The 21,088-nt window shown below is 35.2% G+C and overlaps 1 protein-coding gene across 39 annotated transcripts in view; it reads right to left on the reverse strand.

Moving 5' to 3' along the window:
- SOX5 (SRY-box transcription factor 5) overlaps positions 1–21,088 on the reverse strand; it is a 1,017,940-nt gene that overhangs the window by 183,668 nt on the left and 813,184 nt on the right. For all 39 annotated transcript variants that reach the window (XM_045062619.1, XM_045062611.1, XM_045062623.1 and 36 more), the window contains one exon: positions 19,688–19,756. In XM_045062619.1, the coding sequence (XP_044918554.1) occupies positions 19,688–19,756 (69 nt within the window). The remainder of the gene's footprint in view (positions 1–19,687; positions 19,757–21,088) is intronic.

Consider the following 21,088-nt stretch of genomic DNA (forward strand, 5'->3'; position numbering starts at 1 on the left):
CATCAACACAAAGCAATGCCTTTGTATGTCTCTGTTTAGCTCTTTCAGGTCTTTTGGATTTTCTGTTGCATTTTTGCTCATGTTTTTCAACCCACATTTTCTTTGGCCCTTCCAAGATTTGAAATAGCTAAAAGTAGGGGCGCCTGGAAGGCTCAGTCAGTTAAGCGTCCAACTTCAGCTCAGGTCATGATCTCGTTTCCTGAGCTCAAGCCCCATGTCGGGCTCAGTGCTGACAGCTGGGAGCCTGGCCTGCTTCAGATTCTGTGCTCCCTCTTTCTCTGCACCCCCTTCGCCCGCCCACCCCGCGCACGCTCTCTCTCTTTCTCTCAAAATAAATAAACATTAAAAAAAATCTTTGAAATAGCTAAAATCATTGCCTCAGTTTACTTTTATAATAAATGAAGTTATTATGTCATTGGATTCTTTCCACTGGCTCCTGAAAATCTTAGTAGAAAATGTGAGCAGTGGGGTGCCTGGCTGGCTCAGTCAGTTAAGCATCTGACTCTTGATTTCGGCTCAGGTTGTGATCTCATGTTTCATGAGATTGAGCCCTGTGTTGGGGTCTGTGCAGATAGCATGGAACCTGCTTGCGATTCATTCTCTCCCTCTGTCCCTCCTTCTCTCTCCCTCCTTCTCTCTCTCTTTCCAGATAAATAAATTTTTTTCCATCTGAGCATTGTTTAAAAGGTGTTAAGAATGCCTCCATTATAGTTGAGCAGAATATCTGGGATATTTGATTTTTACCTAATTGTAGTACTTTCTGGTCCCTTATACTTTGCATAAAGATATATAAACACTCTTACTGAACTTCAATACGCCAAAACATTCCAATTGTGTTAGTTATATACATCACTATGAATCACTACTGATGCATTAAAAATATTTAGAAAATATAAAAAAATAAATATACTTAGAAAAATCTATATTTCAAAAATTTTTAGTCAGTCCTCAACCTTCAGTTTTCTTCTTTTGCCTCAGTAGCTACCCACCAATGATAAACATTTGTATTCTTAATTACTGTTCTTTCACTTGTAGCAAGCTATTACATTGTGAAAAGAAAAAGGCCTGTAGCATTTCTCACCATCACGTTTATTAGACTGGCTCAGGATTGCATAAGGGGAGAATTATATTTCCTAAGCAAGCAGGTGGGTATGTAGGATTGTAAGAAGAGAGCCTCAATGAATGAGTCCCTATGAGTAGGAGCAGATCATTATAACAGATGATGTGGGCAGACATCCCACTGACATTTAGTACAGCTTAACACAGCCAGAATGGAATAAAACTTAATAGTGGTCAAGGTGGAGAGAAGGGACAAGTAGTAATAAAATAAGTGCAGAACATCCTGAGGTTATTTTCTGTTTCTCCTTTAACTTAAAGCAGTACCATAAGGAAAGAAAGTCTCAGAACCATATTACAGTTATATGAACAGTCAATAGCACTGGGGGAAGATATCTAACTTTGCACATTTTCCTAGATAAGTTTTTGCCTTTATGATTTCAACAGGTAACTTATGACATTTACCTTATTGTCAAAATGGTTGTTGCTATTAAGGAAAAAAATTTCTTAAATATGTCATTAGCATCCTTAAAATACTTTAAAATGCAAGACACATGACAAGTTCAAGATATTCTCACTTTTTAATCTTTATGCAAATGAGCCACTACAAGGAACCAAGCCATAAATGTGTGTTTATGGAATAGAAATTTCAAATACAAAATCATATGAAAACTTTAGTGTATTATCACTTTTTAATGCTACTGAAGTCATTAATCAGAGTAAGCTAAAAAAATGAACCATGGTAATTATTTTGGGATATATACATTCCTTGAGCTTTCTAGAATATTCTCAGTGAAAATACATAAAAAAAATTCAAGAATTATTCCTTTATGTAGGCATGTGAGTTTCATTCTGAGGCTGTAAAACCATTAAAGATAAGAACAAAACTTCCTATTCTAATCTTCACATCTAGAAAAAGAGATTGGACAAATATGTTCACCATCTTAGGGTCCATAATTTCAGGGACTTGGCAGAATTATATCACAGAATGTTAATCTAAATTAAACTGGGATGGTTGCAAAATATAATGTTTTCACAAACCACATTTAATCCTTTCACCTTTTCCTGTGAAAACTCAAACAATTTTGAATTCTCCAAGTCTGTCTGTATTTTCCAGGTACAATGTCATCACATAGCAGTCTCTATCAAAAACCTCACAAAACATTACACTTAGTTTGAGAGTTTTAAAAAATAATTTTTTCCATTTCCCTTGATCAAGTTTCAAAATGAAAATCAATCAAATATTTATGAAAGGAAAAGAAAAAGAAAGAGGGCAGAAAATGGCTGTTAAATAAAAATGTACGAAGGAGATGGGGTAAATGGGAATTCTAACTCCGTGTAGCTCGGAATATGGTAACAAGAAGCTTAGAGAAGAGTACCTCTATTCTGTTTTAGAAAAAAAAAACACAATTCTGAGGATTTAATCAGAAAAAGAAGGAACAATGAAGATAGTATCATATCGTAGCATCAGAAGCCATTGATGATCTTTGCAAAGTGGGCAAAGTGATAGCATACATTTACTTGAAAACTTCGGTATGTTTCATAAATGTCATAATCCTGATTTTCTTTAATTAAAAAAAATTTTAACATTTATTTTTTGTTGAAAGACAGAGAGAGACAGAGCACGAGCAGGGGAGGGGCAGAGAGAGAGGGAGACACAGAACCTGAAGTAGGTTCCAGGCTCCCAGCTGCCTGCACAGAGCCCGATGAGGGGCTCGAAACCACAAATGGTGATATCATGACTTGAGCCCAAATTGGACGCTTAACTGACTGAGCCACCCAGGTGTCCGGTGATTTTCTTTAATTTAAAAATAACCAAAGAATGTCCCCTGATTGGCTTTATCATTATTTTTTTTTGCCTCATATAATCTTATTTCTATGATTATGACTACAGAAGAAAAACATCAGATACCTGAATTGTGTCACCACATGCATTAACACAGATTTACCAGATGAATTAAGACCTAAGTGCCCATTACTCAAAGTGGGATTTTGTTTGCATGCATTAACACTGTATCCTAGAATGGCCATGTAAGAGATATAAAATATAATAATCATATGACTGTGAGAAGTGAGATTCACAAGATACTCTAAGAAATGAGACTCTCTCATGATTAAAAAGATTCTTAGCATTTTCATGCTACCAGGATACTAAACTTTTTTAAAGCAGGTATTTACAAAAAACATGTGATGGATGGTTATATTTGTATTGTGTTCCTTCTCTTTAATTCTTGCTGAAATGATCTGTGGTCTAGGAATGAGTTTGTGTCATAAGCATGGGAATAAATGGGGAGAAAGCAACTGGATAAAAAAGTCAAAAGACAGAGATATGAGGTAGCAGAAGACAGGCTAGAGAGAAGACAGTTTAAAGCAATGATGTGTTGATGGAAATATTTGTAGAACTCAAGATTGTGCTTGTAATACATTTAAGAGCAGTTAGCCCTTTTTAATCACACAAAGACTTCACTCAATGTCTCAAGGGATAAAGATTTTAGAGAAAGATCCTGCTTTCCTATTCTCTTACATGAACGAAGAATATGTTACAGAATGAAACACAAAAAGGGTGTTTTAAAACAATAGGGAACTTCAAGATGGACATTATTTTATAGTGGGAAAAAAAATCAATTGCATGATGAGAAAATATTTTCCTTTGCAAAAACTGTTATTTCCTATTATAGGTTCTTAAAAGATCTAGAAATCAAAAAGATTCTTTAAAATATTTTAGCTTTATTTTGAAAGGTCCTCAGCTACAGTTTATAAAAGGAACACTTCTCTGAGAGAAGCAGATCAGACATTATTTTCATACTAGAACATCACTTTTTTCTTTTCCTTATTTAGTTTATAGTCTAATGATATGACATTATAAATTTTCATCTAAAATGGGTCAAGAGAAGATACTAGCTCCCTGTAAAAATAATCATTAAAAAACAGGAATGATCATAAACCAATGAAATACATGTTTTTAAAAAGTTTTGTATATATGCCTTCCAAAATGATATACTGATAATTTTAGTGAATCAAAATGTGATTAACATTTCCTAATTGTTCTCTCCTAAGTGATGTGTCATTTACAATTTGTATGGAAACATTCAAATATTGCTCCATATTTCTTTAGCAAAAGATTTAATATCTGCTCCAAATTCCAGATAAAGTAGCAAACTCAATTTGATGGGCTCTGCAGAATTACTGTTCATTTTGTTTTCAGGAGTGCTTATTATCTTGATTTATTTGATATAATTAACGAGGGCTAAAAGACTATGGTCTACCTCCACTTTCTTATGGGAATTTGGCCTAGCTCTTATTAATTTTGGACCACATCTTCTCTTTCTACAAAAGGAAAAAAAGTTGGGCTACGTTATCTCTAAAGTCTATTTTTTATATTATTTTATTGATCACAGAGTTCCAATTTAGTACTACTCAATGGGTTGGTCTGAGATGAGGTCAGGAGCTTGTCCTGGGATGTAATCCACCAAACTGCTTCCTTCACCAAGAAAGTATTGCAGTGAAAAGGAGTGGCACTGAATTAAATCGGGTTTACCAAGCTCCTTATCTCATTAAGGACTTCTGCAGCTCACAAACTGATCTGAGGGCCGTACTGTCCTAACACATTCTTTTTCCTGCTCACTTCGAGCATACCCAAAAGTTTTTACAATGATGCAAACACTAATACTCTTCAGTCTTAGAGCAATTGAGAAGAATGAGGTAATTTGCAGGTTTCATAGGTAACCCCTAGACCATGCAGTTGGTCGTTCCTTACATAATTAAGAGATGATATATTAAGTTTAGCCTGGCAGCACACAGAAGAAGCTTGAATTCACCACAGCTATGGTTATTGTGACTGTATCTAAAACTGGGACATGCCCTGACCAAAAAACAAACAAACAAACAAACAAACAAACACAAAACAAAAACAAAACAAAACAACAGTGTATTTATGAGTTTTCGTTCTGAAACGAGTTATTTAAATAGACAGCATGTCATTCACAGGAGGGTTGAAATCACCGGGATGTACTGCATCTCTCTTACTAAGATCCAGAGAGTACAGAAGAACAAGTTAACTAGACAGACAAAATATTTAAAATATGAATGCCCTAGAAAATTTAGAGCAGGATACACATACACTGAACATATAAGCCTAATAGTGGAGTAAAAAAACTGCCATTTTCAGAAGTTCCTATTTGTAGAAATTACAGCCCAGGCAATCTGTACATTCTTTCATTAACATCGTCTCAAAATTTAAAAGAAACACATCTCTATCTTATTTTATTATATAATCACGCTGTTTAAGTCAGATATAATAATATTTTAAACATGTATTTTAAGTATTAAATATTTACACAAGCAAAGAAGAAGGGAAATGAAAACTGGGATTCTTCCTCAAGGTAAAAATTACTATCTATACAAGTGGATGACATTTTCATTGTTCAGGTGCTTCAAGGCATCCATTTGGTCAAAGCTAGCTGCTTATATAAATAATGGTGGAACTCATTACTTATGTGGTTCTACATTTGGATGTTTCAAACTAAGGGCAGATTTTATCAAAGTGTGTGTAAATTATTTATCCATTTATTCATCTTGCAAATATTGACCTCTAACTACAATGCCTTCTCTTTCCCCCTCGTGCAGCTCTTCGCTTGCTGAATAATTTTTGTCTCTCCTCGCACACATATACCGCATTTCTATATACATTACTTCATTTTAAATGTCTCTTAGTGCTTCTGAGTCTGACTGATGTAAGATGTTATTTTGAACATGCCAAAGCATCTAAACGGCTCCAGTCTTTTCTTTTCAGCCTGCATTCCTTGATAAGTGGCAAAGCTTCCCACTTATCAGTCACTCAAAGTGACTGTAGCTGTCAGTTGTGTACAAAGCGCAATCAGTTTGGAAGCGGAGACACCAGCATTTTTCTTCTCAGCTTGAAGCAAACACGTTTTGACTGCTAGTCATTCAATTTTAAAGCATCCTCAATTAGGGGCGGATGAAGATATAAAGAAAACACATCCTAAACACCTCCACCAGGCAACAGAAAAATTTTATTGTTATCTCTTGATTTTCCTCTCGGCAGCACCATCCCTCCACTTTTTCTGGCTGCGAGACACGGGTGCTCGTGACAACACACCCTCTATCATGAAAAGATTGTGATCATATATTATACTGACACTCTGTGAAACCTCTGCCGAGGCCTGCTTATGTTTTCTTTTGCTCTCTCCCACTTGAACCACCCCGCAACAGTTTAAATAACTGACTTCTAAAATTAAAACGCAATGAACTTTTAGACCTGCTTGGCTTATCAGTGAACAACAACTTTTTATTCAATGAAAACATGAAATCCAGTTGAATGAGGAGAATAAAGAGGAGAAGACTTTGCCAGAGAAGAACTGTGGGAGAAAGAAAATAGAATTAAAAGGGTAAAGGAAATGACTGGTGGCTATGTCAGATGGTCAAGCAGCAGGTGTAGACAGAGATACTGGCAAAGTAGTGGAAAGGAATTCGGAGGTAGAGAGGGGAGTAAAAAAAATGCATTCAGAATTAGATGGTGGTTACAGTAGAAGGAAAAAATTTAAATATATATTTAAATTTTGGCAATAAACAGAAAACGAAGGGAAACTGATTTAAAAAGATATGTAGAAACCTGAGTATGTGTGAAGGAGTGTGTGCATACATACACATTCACACAGTGTATACACATATACTAATATAAATCTCTAAATATGTGTATGATATGCAGATTAGCTCATTACTTCACCACTTTTAGTAAACATATGTGCATGCTATGAAAGTTCATTAGTTCACATCTTCTAATTTCCCATTTAGGTGTAACAAGATTGTCGACGTCAAATAATTATTTTTAAAGATACAAACTTGTATAAACATGGCATCCCATCTTTTTTGGCATTTATAGGTGAAGATTTCATTACATGCAATGTTTGCTTATGTAAAACACAACTCTCCTGAATTTGTAATTGTTAATTTCCCCCATTTATAAAAGAGCACTCTCTTACCTGGTTTATTATAGAAAGCAAAAGTAAAATACTTTTTAAAAAACCCTGCCACATGTGCCAGTTTAATAGGTTTAACTCAGTTTGATAAGATCAATTACTCTTATTTTCTTGGGATTATCTGAATTAAATCACTCCTTGCTACTCTAATAAAAAGAGAGAGGAAGAAAGTGCCTTTTAAGTTTACATAGTACTCAACATTCAGGATCTCAGATTCATGCATACACACACACACACACACACACACACACACACACACACACACACACTTCTCAGTTCCAATGTCTATAAAATGGAGATAATATCATAACCTATCTGCATTCTTGTGATAATTATATGAAATGACGTCTGCAAAGTGCCAAGTACTTAACAAGCAACGGGCTGCTCTTCTCACCAGTATAATACAAAGTACAAAATGATTTTACAAATCATATACAGCACTAGGGAATGTTGGTTATCTATTTTTGATGGCTCCCTAAAAATCTATTTCAATCCCCTGAGAAAATTATCATCTTGCTTGTTATTACATATACTACAGAGTGGGGAATGTGCCCACAGTTTATTCATTCATCCATTTAATAAATATTTTAAGGCTGCCTTGGTGGCTCAGTCAGTCAAGAGTCCGACTCTTGATCTCCACTCAGGTCTTGATCTCAGGGTCATGAGTTCAAGCCCCATGTTGGGCGTGGAGCCTACTTAAAAAACAAACAAACAAACAAACAAACAAATATTTTAAAGTTTGTACTATATGCCAGGAACTATTTATATGTACTTTGAGTATAGCAGTAAGCAAGACAGATGAAATCACCAACCCCACAGAACTTAACTGCCAGGTATGTATTGTGGCAGTATGGGGTACAGCAAAACCAAGGTACATATAAGGAGGCGAAAAGTAAGGGCTGTCAAGAAACGTAAAAGCAGGACAAATGATGAGAGATGACTTAAGGGATGCAGGGACTAGTTTGGACTGGGTTGTCAGAGATGGCCACCCTAGGGAGGATGCCATTTGTAGAGAGACCTGAAAGAAACGAGGGTCTGACTTATGTGCTGAACTAAGCAAAGTATTCCAGGTCATCAGAAAGACAAATAAAAATGTACTGATTCTAGGACATTCTTGGAATATTCCTTGAAACCAGGAAGGACAGGTTTCTAGGGTAGAAGGAATGAGGGAGACAGAGAGGTTGGCAGTGGTGCATTCAAGTACAGCCCAATAGACTGACATAAGGAGAGTGAATTTATCTTAAATAACATGATTTTGAGCATGATTATAGCATAATTAAATTTAAAATATCACTCTAGCAGCTTTGTGAAATGTCCACCCAGGGGGTCAACAGAGGAAGTTGGACGACCAACACGGATAGGAGGCGACTATATCAGGCTAAATGAGAAATGATGGTGACTAATGATAGGTGAAGTTGGTCAACTGATAGATTAAGTATAAAAACTAATGTTGATGGGTTATTTATGAGGTATTAAAGAATGAGAGGATTTAAGGATACTTCCTAGGCTTTGGTGACAGCAACGAGGCATATGGTCTTAGACTCATAGTTGGATAAACTGGGAAATAATGAGTTTAGGAAACATAATTAAAGGTTCTGCTTTCAAAATGTGAAACTTGGGTGCCTACTAGCTATGTATTTAAATAGGCTGAGTAGGCAGTTGAATATTTGGCTCTGAGGTCCAGGAGAGAGATCAAGGATGGGAAGATAAATTTTGAATTTATTATCATTAAAACAGTACACACATTGATTAGATGAGTTCATTTAGGAAGTAAGTCAGATGATGGAGAATTATAGCATGATAGCCTTTAAAGGATATGGAAGAAATTATCATATGAGACTGAGGATGGAGAATAATAATTTTTTTTTGTTTTTGTTTTTGTTTCTAAGCAGATTGTGGTCTTTTGGAGACCAAATGAAGAGTGTTACAAGAAAGTGGGAGTAATGACTTTATCAAATGTTGCCATATGACTGAGAATTTACCACTTCTAGAATACTTGTTGATGAAGAAGCAATTCCAGTTTCTCTTTTTGCTTCTCCTTGAAGAGAAAACTAGGGGTCATCCTAGTATCATAAAGATATCCTTGACATTCTATTTATCTTCCTTTCCATTTTATTTGACTGTTAGCCTTTCTTTTTTAAAGAAAAATAGAGCTAAACACACACACACACACACAAATAAAGTAAAAAGTCAGTTTCTTTTTTACTATAAGTTACATAAAAATTTACTAGCTTTTGTGTAGAAATTAGCCCTGTGGCTTGAGAACTGAAGGAAATTTGCCATGTACAAGGAATGACTGGAATGTATGTCTTGACTCCTGATGTAACTACTCTTCACAGAACAATTAATTTTATGTTAACACTCCGTTAATTTCATTGGCATCTAATTGTCTTCCCATTTGTCAATTCTCTTCAAAGATGGGAGACAGAAATTCTTTCTAAAGGCTTTGTGAGCAACTCCCTGCTACAGCATTTAGTTTACCACACTAGTAAATGTGTAAGCTAAAGTAAAGTAAAATCAATTCATTTTAGGCCAACATATTGACTTCTGGCCTATATTTCTGAATCTGTTGCTGTTAACCTGCTTTGTTTTATTTTGTTTCCCACTATTTGATAATTACAGCTTCATGGTTTTATATAAGCCCTGATGGGCCCTGTTTTGTTAAATGATAAGATATGGAGTACAGAGCCTCAATGAAGAACAGTGCTCAACTTTTTCCACAGGTAATGTTGTTTGGGAAAAGGATGTAAAGTCATGGGAAAGACTGTTGTCAGTCTGTTTTCTGGGCCAGTCTCAGTGATTCCATAATGGCCATACTGGATCAAATGAATCCAGGCTTCACTTCCAAAATGATACTAAAAGATCAGAGAAAGAAGAAACATGGAAATGATACAGAAGTAAGACAGAAAAAGAAAAACAGTAAGGAGGATTATTTGAGATTCCACACAAAAGAGAAGAAAAAAAATCTCCTTCCCTGAAAAGTATTATTTATGTTTTTAGTGAAAAGTGTACATCAGGATGAGTGAATTACAGAACCAGAATTACAACTTCCAAAAACTGCTGTCAAAATTACTTCAGCATAGTCATCATACAGTTACTTTAACATTATTGAGGGTCTCAATAATGCTATTAAAAAGTTTAAAATATCAGGGTCATAGTTTAAAATTTACATAAATATAAACTCATATTGTTTGATAAATCTATCAAAAAGAGAAAAAGAATGGTGATAGTCTCTATATCTATGTTCCTCATCTCCACTATTTTCCCACTAAGGAAACTAGAAAATGTATTCTACATTTACAAATCTTAGTGAAATTTGGTTTTGGAGCCTCAAGCTTTTTCTTTCTACAATAATTCATTCTCTTTACAAGGACTCCTTTATTCCCAGATATTGGTTAGTGTGTCTTAAATATTTTCTCCTATTTAAAAATAAAGCACATTTTTAACTTTGCAAATTTTTAACTTTGCAAATTTTTAACTTTAGCAAATTTTTAAATTTTTAACTTTTTTTTGAGGGAGAGAGAGAGAGAGAGAGACAGAGACAGAGAGTGCATGGGGGAGGGGCAGAGAGAGAGGGAGACACAGAATCGAAAGTGGGTTCCAGGCTCTGAGCTGTCAGCACAGACCCTGACATGGGGCTCAAATTCATGAGCTGTGAGATCATGACCTGAGCTGAAGTTGGATGCCTACCCGACTGAGCCATCCAGGCATCCCAAAATAAAGAATTATTTTAAATGCTGTCCTGATTTCCAGTCCAAAGTGTCAGACTGACCATGTGCACTTATCTCTATTCTTTCCTGAGACACCAATAAAATGATAAAAACAAAAAATTTAAAAACCCGTACCAAATAAAGCAATAAAGAATAAGAGATATACACGGGCAATAAATTTGACTAGAGTTTCAGAAGATGAAAAGTAAGTATAGAATGTTAATTAATGTTAAGTGGGTGAAACAAACTAGAGTATACATGGAAGGAGTTAAGTGGAAATGAGGCTTAATTTGCGCTCAGAACTACCAGAAAGTTTTGGGATTTGAAACTCCAGGTATGAGAGAGAGGAGTGAGACCTGGACTGAGAACAGTAGTATTTGGGGCACCTGGGTGACTCAGTCAGTTAAGCATCTGACTCTTGATTGCAATTTAGGTCATGGTTTCACAGTTCATAAGACCAGTCCCCGTGTCAGGCTCTCTCTCTCCCCCTCTCTTTGCCTCTTCCCCTCTCTTTCTCTCTCTCTCTCTCTCAAAATAAAAGAAAACTGTAGTATTAGTTGGAAGTGGCTCCATCAGTTCACCTCTACCCCAACTACATCACACTTCCTCAAGAGAAATCCTAAAACAAAGACTTCTGTATCCATGCATGTGATGTATGGCCAGCTTCCTGTTCTCACTAGAGCAGTGTCCACCTGTTGATAAATCTCATTCATAGTCACAGCTCCCAATCAACTTTTCCTTGTATCTCTTTTAAATCTGAATTTTTTTTTAAAATTTAAGTAGGACTTTAAGCTGAAAGAGAAACATCAAATAAACAAGCAGATAAAAAATGGAGGAAAAGAAAATTTGAGGAAATGAGACTTTAACTTTTTAAAAGCGTTCTCAAATTCCAACTCATTAAGAAATGACAAGAACAGAATTAAACAAGAACAGGATAAACTGAAAAAAGAATTATTAGGGAGAAAGAACAAGCTTATGGAAATTAAAAAGGCAATTTCTCCAACAAAGATGCAATTAAACTGTTTAGAAGATAAATTTCAGGCAATCTCTGAGAAAGAAGACTCAAGAAACAGAGGCAATAATATTGACAATAAGAAATATATTGATCAATCCATAAAAAATATATCTGCCTCACAGGAGATCCAGAAAGAATTAGAAAAATAAGGAGATAAAATGGGCAAAGAAAAAAAAAGAATTCTTTAGAGCAAAAGAATGCAACTCTTTAGACTAAAAGATTCATGTTGTTTGTAATAAATGAAAAATATTTGTATACATTCCAGTGAAATGTCACAGTAAATAGAAGACATAAAAGCTTTCAGAAAGGAGAAATATTGGTTGCCATCCACAAAAAAATGTCAGATCAACATCACATTTCTTGTAGATGTTAGAAGATGATGGATCAATGGATTTGAAGTATAAGGAAAATCTTTTCTAACCTAGAATTCAATTTGCAGCCAAACTATCAATCAAGTAGAGAGCTTAAACAGAACATTATTTAGAACATTTTTACCCCAGACACTTTAGTTCCTAAGTATCCCCACACCGTTCCTTTTCTATCAGGAAGTTTCCTGATGTGGTTCAGAGCAAAATATGGAGATAAACCAGGAGGACATAATAAGAAACAGTGATTCTAGCTCTGGAGAATCATAAATGGGTGTCCCAGAATGTTGGCTGGACCAACCAATCTAAATGAAAGCAGGACAGATGGCTAGGAAGCAGGTATCCAGAAAAGCGGGGTTCCAGAGATTTGATTTATTCTTGAGTATTTACAGAGTTATAAGGCAAGTAACATGAGTAACATGAGGGGCAGGGGGAAGAAAAGGCAACTGGAAAGCACAGAGCTACACAGAAAGGAAATAGGAGCATCCGTTTTATTACATCAAGAAAACAATACATAGACTTGTATTTTAAATATAAACACCATCTTTTGATTTTTAACTTTTAGGATTAACCAATAGGTAAAGCGTGAGAGGTATGTGTGTATACATACATACACAAACACATGTATTATATATATTTAGAGTAAACATACAGATAACAGAAATTGGCAGTTGGGAATAAGAGAAAAGAGATGCCATCCTCATCTGACAAGGCAAAGAGACTATTTATAGTTGATTGGAAAAGAAAAGAGGTGTAAGTAAACTATTTAAAGCTTAAAAGTACCTGCTGGAAGAATTTAAATGACTTTTATAACGACATTGTAAGGTGCGGGAGGGGAATAGGAGAGGTTGTCAGGATGGAGATACAAAACCTAAGCAAATCTTCATTTCCAAGTTAATGATATTCAAAGTTGATAAGTCAGGAGCAGCATGATAATTATATTTTATAGACAGTGAAGAAAATACTAAGAGGTTATTAAAAATGAAAATTTAAAATATTCTAAAGTGGCTCCTTCTGAGTAAAAGGATTGGGCACAGCAAATACAGGAGCATATAGAGGATTGGGCTCTGGACAGTTGCTTTCATTACTCTCTTGTACTCCTAGCAATGTGACATGTGTTACATCAGCAAAGATTAAACTATATAGATAGATAGATATCAGTCTATATAGATACAGATATCAATGTATCTGTATCTCTATCTACAGAGACAGATTTATCTAGACAGTGCAATACTATGCTGAAATTCCATCATTAGGTAATTGCCAGGAGATGTATTAAAATATGCTTAAAATATTTTGAAGTGGCTCTGTCTGAGTAGGACAGAGAGCTGCAGTTATCATCATGGCTCCTCTAGGAGATGGCGCCTATCTTCTCGAATTGGAACTTCTACTTCCAGAAAGTGCAAGGAAGAGCAGGAAACCATCCTTAAAGCTACTTCTTTGTATCTCCATATTTTCTCCTTTTACAGTATATCTGAAAGCCAAAAACTGTATCCTGTACGGTTGTGGTGTATTTTATTTCCTACAGCAAAACATGAGTCAGAGCTCAAGGAGTTAATGCATTTCCTTCTCAGGTTGAAATGCTACCTTAATTGCATGGTGTTTATTCTTGGCATTTCCAGTCTCCTAAAGAGACAAGGTTACTTTGCAATCTCTTTGTGCTCATGTATGTGTGTGGAGTCTTGTTGAGGGGGGTAAAATGCTTCCAACTTACCACACTCAGAGAAAGAAATCATAAATCAGCAGGTCAGTCAGGTACTATTATTTCACCTTTCACGTTATTATGTTTTCAATACAATTTTTCAATGGATTTTCTTCTGCATAATAATTTATCAAGAATTGCTAAAACTCTTAATGAGCTCAGAGAACTTTGGCTCCAATAAAATGAAACCTTTATCACAAATTGGTTGAGCCCATGACTGCAACTAATCATTCAATTGTACATAAGTCAAGTTGTATTTTTATTTTGTGGGAATAATTTCCCAGGGAAAGAAAACTCATTTGAAAACTTTGGGCCATTAAGCCTTAAATGGTAGAATATCAGTAAAATAAAAATGAACTGGGCCAAGACTTGGAGACTTGGAATGCAGCCATTCTTCTACAAGTAACAACTTATGTGACATTGGGAAAATCTTCTAACCTTACTTGGTTTCAGTTTACAAATGTTAAAATGAGAGATAGGTCTAAATAAAGGCTATCTAAAAACCCCTTGTAGTTCTAAAATCATATGGATTGTTGGAACATTGAACTTAAACAGTTTTCAGTGGCCACTGCCATGTAGACTATACTCTTTTGTTCCTAGAAATTCTCCTTTTGCTGGAAATACTCATTGAATTTTTCATCATCAGAAACACAGAAGGAACAAGTTTTTCTCTCTTAATAACTTAGGCAAAAACTTTAAGCATTCTGTGCTCACTACATGCCAGGTATAATCCCATTCTTCGAACTAACCCAGTATCACTTGGTTATTACAATTCCCATCAAATAGACAGGAATAATGAAACTCAGAGGGACTAAGCAATTTTCCCAACATCACACAGAAGATGAGGTGTGAAGATGTGAAGACTGAATTTAGGTATGTCTAATTCTAGAGACCCTGCTCTCTATCTTCATTTTTAGTCATTTAATACAATTAAAGTTATATTTCACACAGCTAAATGTAGTCCTATACCACCTAAAGAGCCAAGCTCTTCCTTACATACCATTGAATATACACTGACCAGCCCAGAATACAAACGAACAAAGATCTGTCCTTTGCTCTACCCTTAGCTCTAGACAGAATCAGTGACCCAGATCTATTACTAGTCCTGCAAATGCATACCTTATGAATCAGAAACAATAAGGAGATTATTAAATATCAAATCTTTGCCCCTAAAAGAACACAATGAACAACAGTTGGAAAAGTTTGTCAAAAGGGAGAAGGCAACAGATATGTGGACTCTCTTAAGAAAATTCAAACACTGAACTTTCAGTATGGGAATCATGACAAATATGCATTTTAAAAGAAGCACATCTTTAAAATTTCTCTTACCATTATCTGAAGTGGATTTCCTACTAGAGCATGTTGTTGGACTGACCCTATTAGAGGCTAATAAGAGCCTAGATAAAATTCCATTGAGTATTATTGAAAAAGGATTAAAAAAATTTTAAACTAGGACATGCTTCCCCCACTCACTCCCAAAGCTAAAGAAATCCTGTCCCATACAAAGCTTCAAGATAAAAAGGAACTTGAGTCTCCAGGGCATTCAGTTTGTTGCCTTAATGGAAGCTGAGTAGAGGTCACTCATTCATTTACTTTAAAAGGTTTTGGTAACGGTGAATGAAGTCAAGATTAACCGCTGGTCTAGGATCATTATTGGAAACATAAACCACCTAACTGTCCCTATTAGAAACAGGTTGATTTAACGTAAAAAAAGAGATTAGTCAGAAAATAAAACTGCTAAAAGATGGGCACTTAGCATAAGCAAGAGAGTAAAAGAAAAAAAAAAGGTTATCTTTAAAAAAATCTAAAGTTATTTTTCTCTGAAATATCTATAAATTTTATCTCACATATTAATGTGTATTAAGAGTGAGCTATCTACAGTAAGTAGGAATGCAAAAAATTCTATTTTTTTAAGGACAGTAAACAAAAATATTAAAGGAAAACACTGCTGAATGGGAGAAAAAGCAGACTAGAAGTTTCTTAGTGTCCCTAAAACTAAGAGTCTCATAAAGAAACAGACAAGTTCTTGTGGGAAGACGAGATATTTTTGGTATTATGACATGATTTTATTTGTAGAATGAACTGATTTTTGATGTTGCAGAGAATAACAGAGAGCTTTCTTGTTTCTTCTTTTATCCTAATGTGTTATGTGAATCGACCTAGAAGACTATAACTCATAAAGTCTTAGAAGACTATAACTTATAAAGTCTTTATAAGGAAGTAATGTAGATTGAGTTGTCAATCCAATTAGAATCAGGCAATTGCAGAGTTAAGTTTGCTTTTTAAAGAGAGAAAAACAGTTCATAAAAATTGACCCTAAGTGATTGAATAAAATGGGTGAATTTGCTAATTCTTATGGCATTTTCTCTTTGAATAAATAACTACAGAGTAAAACCTACTACCACTCTTTTCATCTGGAAAAAAGAGACAGAAATAACAGGCCAAGAGAAATTTTAATAACTTGGGTCATTTCAATATGTGAATGTTTGTGCATACACAGACAAGTATAAACATGTTCATACATTTTTTAATTGAATGACATATACTTCAAATGTAATAAAAATGTCTAAATTAACCTCTCCTTTAAAGAGATCTCAGTAAAATGAAGAAATGCTGGGGAACATCATCCTCATATCAGTTAACATAGCCGTCAAGGGTGAAAATTTGTCCTGCTCTTCTATTCTGTCAATCTAATCCATCTAGCAGATCTGCCTACCTATCTAATGTACTGCATGCCTGTACCAACATTTGGGCCAAGTTAATGTCTTGTATATTTATAATTGCAACCGAAAGCTTAAAGGTGGCCTTAATTGTGGTCTACTAACATTTCAGTCCACTATTCTACCAACAAAGGAACTGGAATGCATTGTTTTCTAAAGCCCAAAGCAACAATGGCATAACACGTAAGAAAATGCAATCAGGATGAACAATGTAAGTAGGTATGTTTATTTCTATAAGGTCTTAGTCTCCATATAGAAGAAAAAGGAAGTAGATCAAATTCAAAATATACTACCTAAGTACTTTCAGATATCAAGTAAATGTAATCTATTATAAATTCTTATGTAAACATTGATTATGTGAGCACTGACAAAAATAAATTTTGTAACAATATTGATGACTTTGATTTGCCTTCTACTATAGCAGGTTTGATTTTTACTCTTCTTCCTTGCTATATGCTGCTAAGGAAAGGGGGATGAGGGAAGAAGAAGAAAGGGAGAGAAAATATTCTGAAAGAGAAATATGGTAAGGATTTATACGAGCAAATAAAAGTATCTGTTCTACATTTTTAATCATCTATTTCTACACATGTCACTACAGAAGTCCTTCCCATAACTGTTTGAACAATCTCTCATTAGACTAAATATATTGTGACTTTCATAATTGTTAAGTATTTGTGAGATTTCCCCAAATCAATGATTTATAAAATATACTTTAGAACTATGCTTTTAGTTAATGAATATACTAGAAGCTGTGAAAATGAATTCCTTTCAGATCATCAGTCTTGCTCAGTACCTTTTTTTTGCCTGAAAGATTCCCTACTTCCAAGATTAAAAAAAATAATAGATTAATGGGTTTTGACTCTGTCAGTATCATTTATTTGTGCTAACACTAGAAAGAGGACAAATAAATAGACGCAGTATCTCAACATCTCTTAATGTTTTCCTAAAATTACTATTAGTATGACATTAATTCCTTTAGGGACTATTGGTGTTTTGTTTTTTTCTCACTCTGTGAACTAGTGGAGGCCAGCAACTTAACAGTTTGATCATAGAAATTTTAAGCTTTTAAAATTCTCATACTCAGCAAAATTTCTACGAGTAGTCAGAAAACTTTGCTTCTGATCTTAGTGCAACCTGTAAATGGTTGTGTAATCTTGGGCAAGCCATTAAACTTGGCTTTAGCTCTCTGGAATACAGTTTCCATAGTCATATCATTTCTAGGGCAGGTAAATGTTAAGGAACTTCATTTTAAAAATTCTCTGACTTATAAATTGTAGTGCTCCGTGCTCTGGTGCAAGGAATCTATCCATTTCAACACCGGGACACTATGACTGAGCTTAAAATCCACATTTGAACGTAGTGGTCATAACTGTGGCAGGACTCCAAAAGAACTACTGAAGGTGTTGACCAAATTTATATGGTCAGGTGACATAGTTTATGAGCCTTCTACGTATTCATACTACTGGTTTAGATATTTTTTTGCAATTCTGTTTAACAAAGGACTATCTCAGTATTACAAAAATTACAAAAATTTAAAATCACCGGTGTGTCTTCAAATTACAGTGAAACCGAGTGACTTGCAAAGGGCCATACTGCTGATTATGGAATTGCTTATTGATAATGAGAAGTTGCCATAAGCATTTTGTTGTTTTAGATTTTCAATAATTAAAAACATATTAAATGTAGTTAACCTGGTATCATCAACTAAAACTATATTCAAAGACAGCATACTTAGACTGAACAGGAAGTCCAATGAACAGTTTTAAACCACTGAAAAACCACTTGCCAGATATGAACATATATAACACCACATTAGGATTTGCTGCTTGTCATTACAGTGAAGGAAAGCAAAGAATCCTGGCTGGATCATCTCACTGATGTTTCTCTGTCTCACCAACTTGTGACTAGCTCACTAAAATTTCAGGTGCCCCAAGAACGAGTAAACCCTGATTGTGCTATATAATCCAGGGAAACGAAGTGTACTTGACCCAGTTAGGTAAAATGGGCTAAACTTCGTTGGCAATGAAGTCTAAATGTGATTAAATACAAAAGTGAACTAATGTAGACATGTTTGCTTCTGTCTCTTATGGTATTTAAACTTAATAAAATAAATATGCTGGATTCTCAAAATAGAACTTCAAAAGAATGATAAACTTCTTCTTAATAAAATATGTTGGCATCTCAAGATGGAAGTCCAAGAGAATGATGAATTCCTCTTCTCTAACATATGCTTCTAAAGGGTAATGTTACATAGGGTTGGATTCATAGCTCTATGAATCAGATTCCCTTTCTTGCTAGTAATAGCAAGTATGTATTGAGGACCTACTGTGTGCCTTGATACTATGCTGAAATGCTCCACCCATAACTCCATTAAATCCTCATAAATACTCTATGAAATAGGTGCTTTCAGAAAGGAAATTTTCAGAAAGGGAAACAATTTTGTCATAATTCATGCCGCTAGCAAGTGGTGAAGACTGGACATCTCTGACAACTTATTTTTTCTTTTTGTTGGCAATATAGCTGCTTTCTTGTTCTTTATGGATGGCTCCTCACCATCACACGTTTCCATATAAGCAAAATATGCATAGAACATGTCTATATGCACATAGAGCCCTTGCTCTTGGTTCCTCCAGGCAACATGAAGGGTGAAATTCATCACCTTCCCTAACCTCAACCTCTATCGCGTGTGGCTCTTGAGCATACGGTAGAACATACTCTCTGCCACTGCTCTCTAACAAACTTGCCATACCTTTTTGCTTTGCCTCCCCTGCATGTCATTCATTAAGAACACTGATGGGCATGTTAAAGAATAGAGCAAATGAAATCTTTTTAACATATCTCTGCAATAATTTCCTTTCGGTAAAGGATGAAAATGACTGTCCGCTTGCTCAGAATGGAGCTTCCTGACATAGTAGGGCCTGTGATGGCCACCATTTGCAAGATTCTCATGGCACAGGAGGTAACACGGCATGAATTAAGCCAAAAATAATGTTTGTGTTGGAGGTCACTCCAGTAAGGTGATCTAAAAATTAGAAACAGAATATATATATATATATATATATATATATATATATATATATATATTTAATTGGAAGTATGTATGAAATTATGATTTCTGACCTGGATCTGTTGCTGAAGCAAATTGATTTTGTGTTGTTGCTGCAGGAGCTGCTGCTGCTGTCTTGCAATCTGTGGAGAAATTGCACATGAAAAATTTAAAAGTATATTGTTGTCCCAGGGGGAAATTACCAATGTTCTGTTTCTCAAAGTTTGATTTGACACTGATTAAGATGATGAAAATAGATGTGCCTGTGCCTCTACACGGTACCAGCAATTCACTCTTAAGTAAGATCAAACAAGGTATTTAGTCTTCTGGAACAGTTTCTTTTGGCCTAAAACAAATGAGGCCTAGGACACTACGACAGTGATCAAATCCAGTATGAAATGGTAGAGTGTCAAAACTCCCTCTTCCTTCCAGGCAATACATTTAGAGCGTACTGCCTCTGGCATTTTTTAGCTCTTTTCTACAAAAGAAAGTATCGCGTCAACAGGGGGTTATTTTCACCTGGGAGTTCAGGGTAGCACAAAATATTGTGTTAGGAGAGGCTGTATGCCTTCGTGAGGTTTTGGTATTTGTTTTTGTTTTTTGGGTTGTTTTTTTTCATAAATACTGCCCTCATTTCTACCTCCCACAAACCCCTAAACTGCTAAGTCCTCAATGCACTCCATTATGGTTTCTGCTCCCAGTCTTAAGGATTCTGCTCCCACTAAAAAGATTCCTCGTAAAAGTCACCATTAACGTCATTTTTTAAACTCTAAAGTCTTTTGGACCTCGCCTTTTGGCCTTTCATCAAAATTCAACACTGAAGTTTTCTCCCTCGATCTGAACTTTCCTTCCTGACTTCTACGACATCACATTTCCCTGGTTTTGCTCCTGCCTCAGTCTGTTTCTTTCTAGTTACCTTCAATCGCCCTGTCCAGCCTTTCAATGCCATAGTTGCATATGGCTCAATTTTAGACTCAATTCTTCCCCCCAGGTGCCAAGTTTTTACAAATTTGTTTCTCTAGACCACACCTTTGTGTTAAGCTTCAGACCCATTTTTCCAATGGCATTCCCGAGAATACTTCATATTCAACAAGTTCAAAACTAAACTCAGGACTTAGCCCTCCATGCAGTCATCTTTGAGTGTTTTCTAAGCCAGGGACTAGCACAATCACCTCCTGTTATTCACTCTTGTAACACCTTATACATTTACTTAATACTACATAACATACTATGATTTTATCTTTATCTTATTTTTGTTTTAATTAACATGTTACTGTCAACTAGGTCAAAATCCATAAATACAGTGAGGTGAGGAATCGTGTATATTTTACTCACTGTGCAAAGCCTGGTACAGAAGGAATATTGATGAAGAAAGCATGAATGAGTAGATGAGAAGAAAACTTTAAATACTTTATTACATGCTGTCAGGTAGGAAACCTTCTCATGAGAATGTAACTTCTAACTTCATAAAAAGT

This window comes from Felis catus, chromosome B4, assembly GCF_018350175.1.
Source record: "Felis catus isolate Fca126 chromosome B4, F.catus_Fca126_mat1.0, whole genome shotgun sequence".
Taxonomy (NCBI): domain Eukaryota; kingdom Metazoa; phylum Chordata; class Mammalia; order Carnivora; family Felidae; genus Felis; species Felis catus.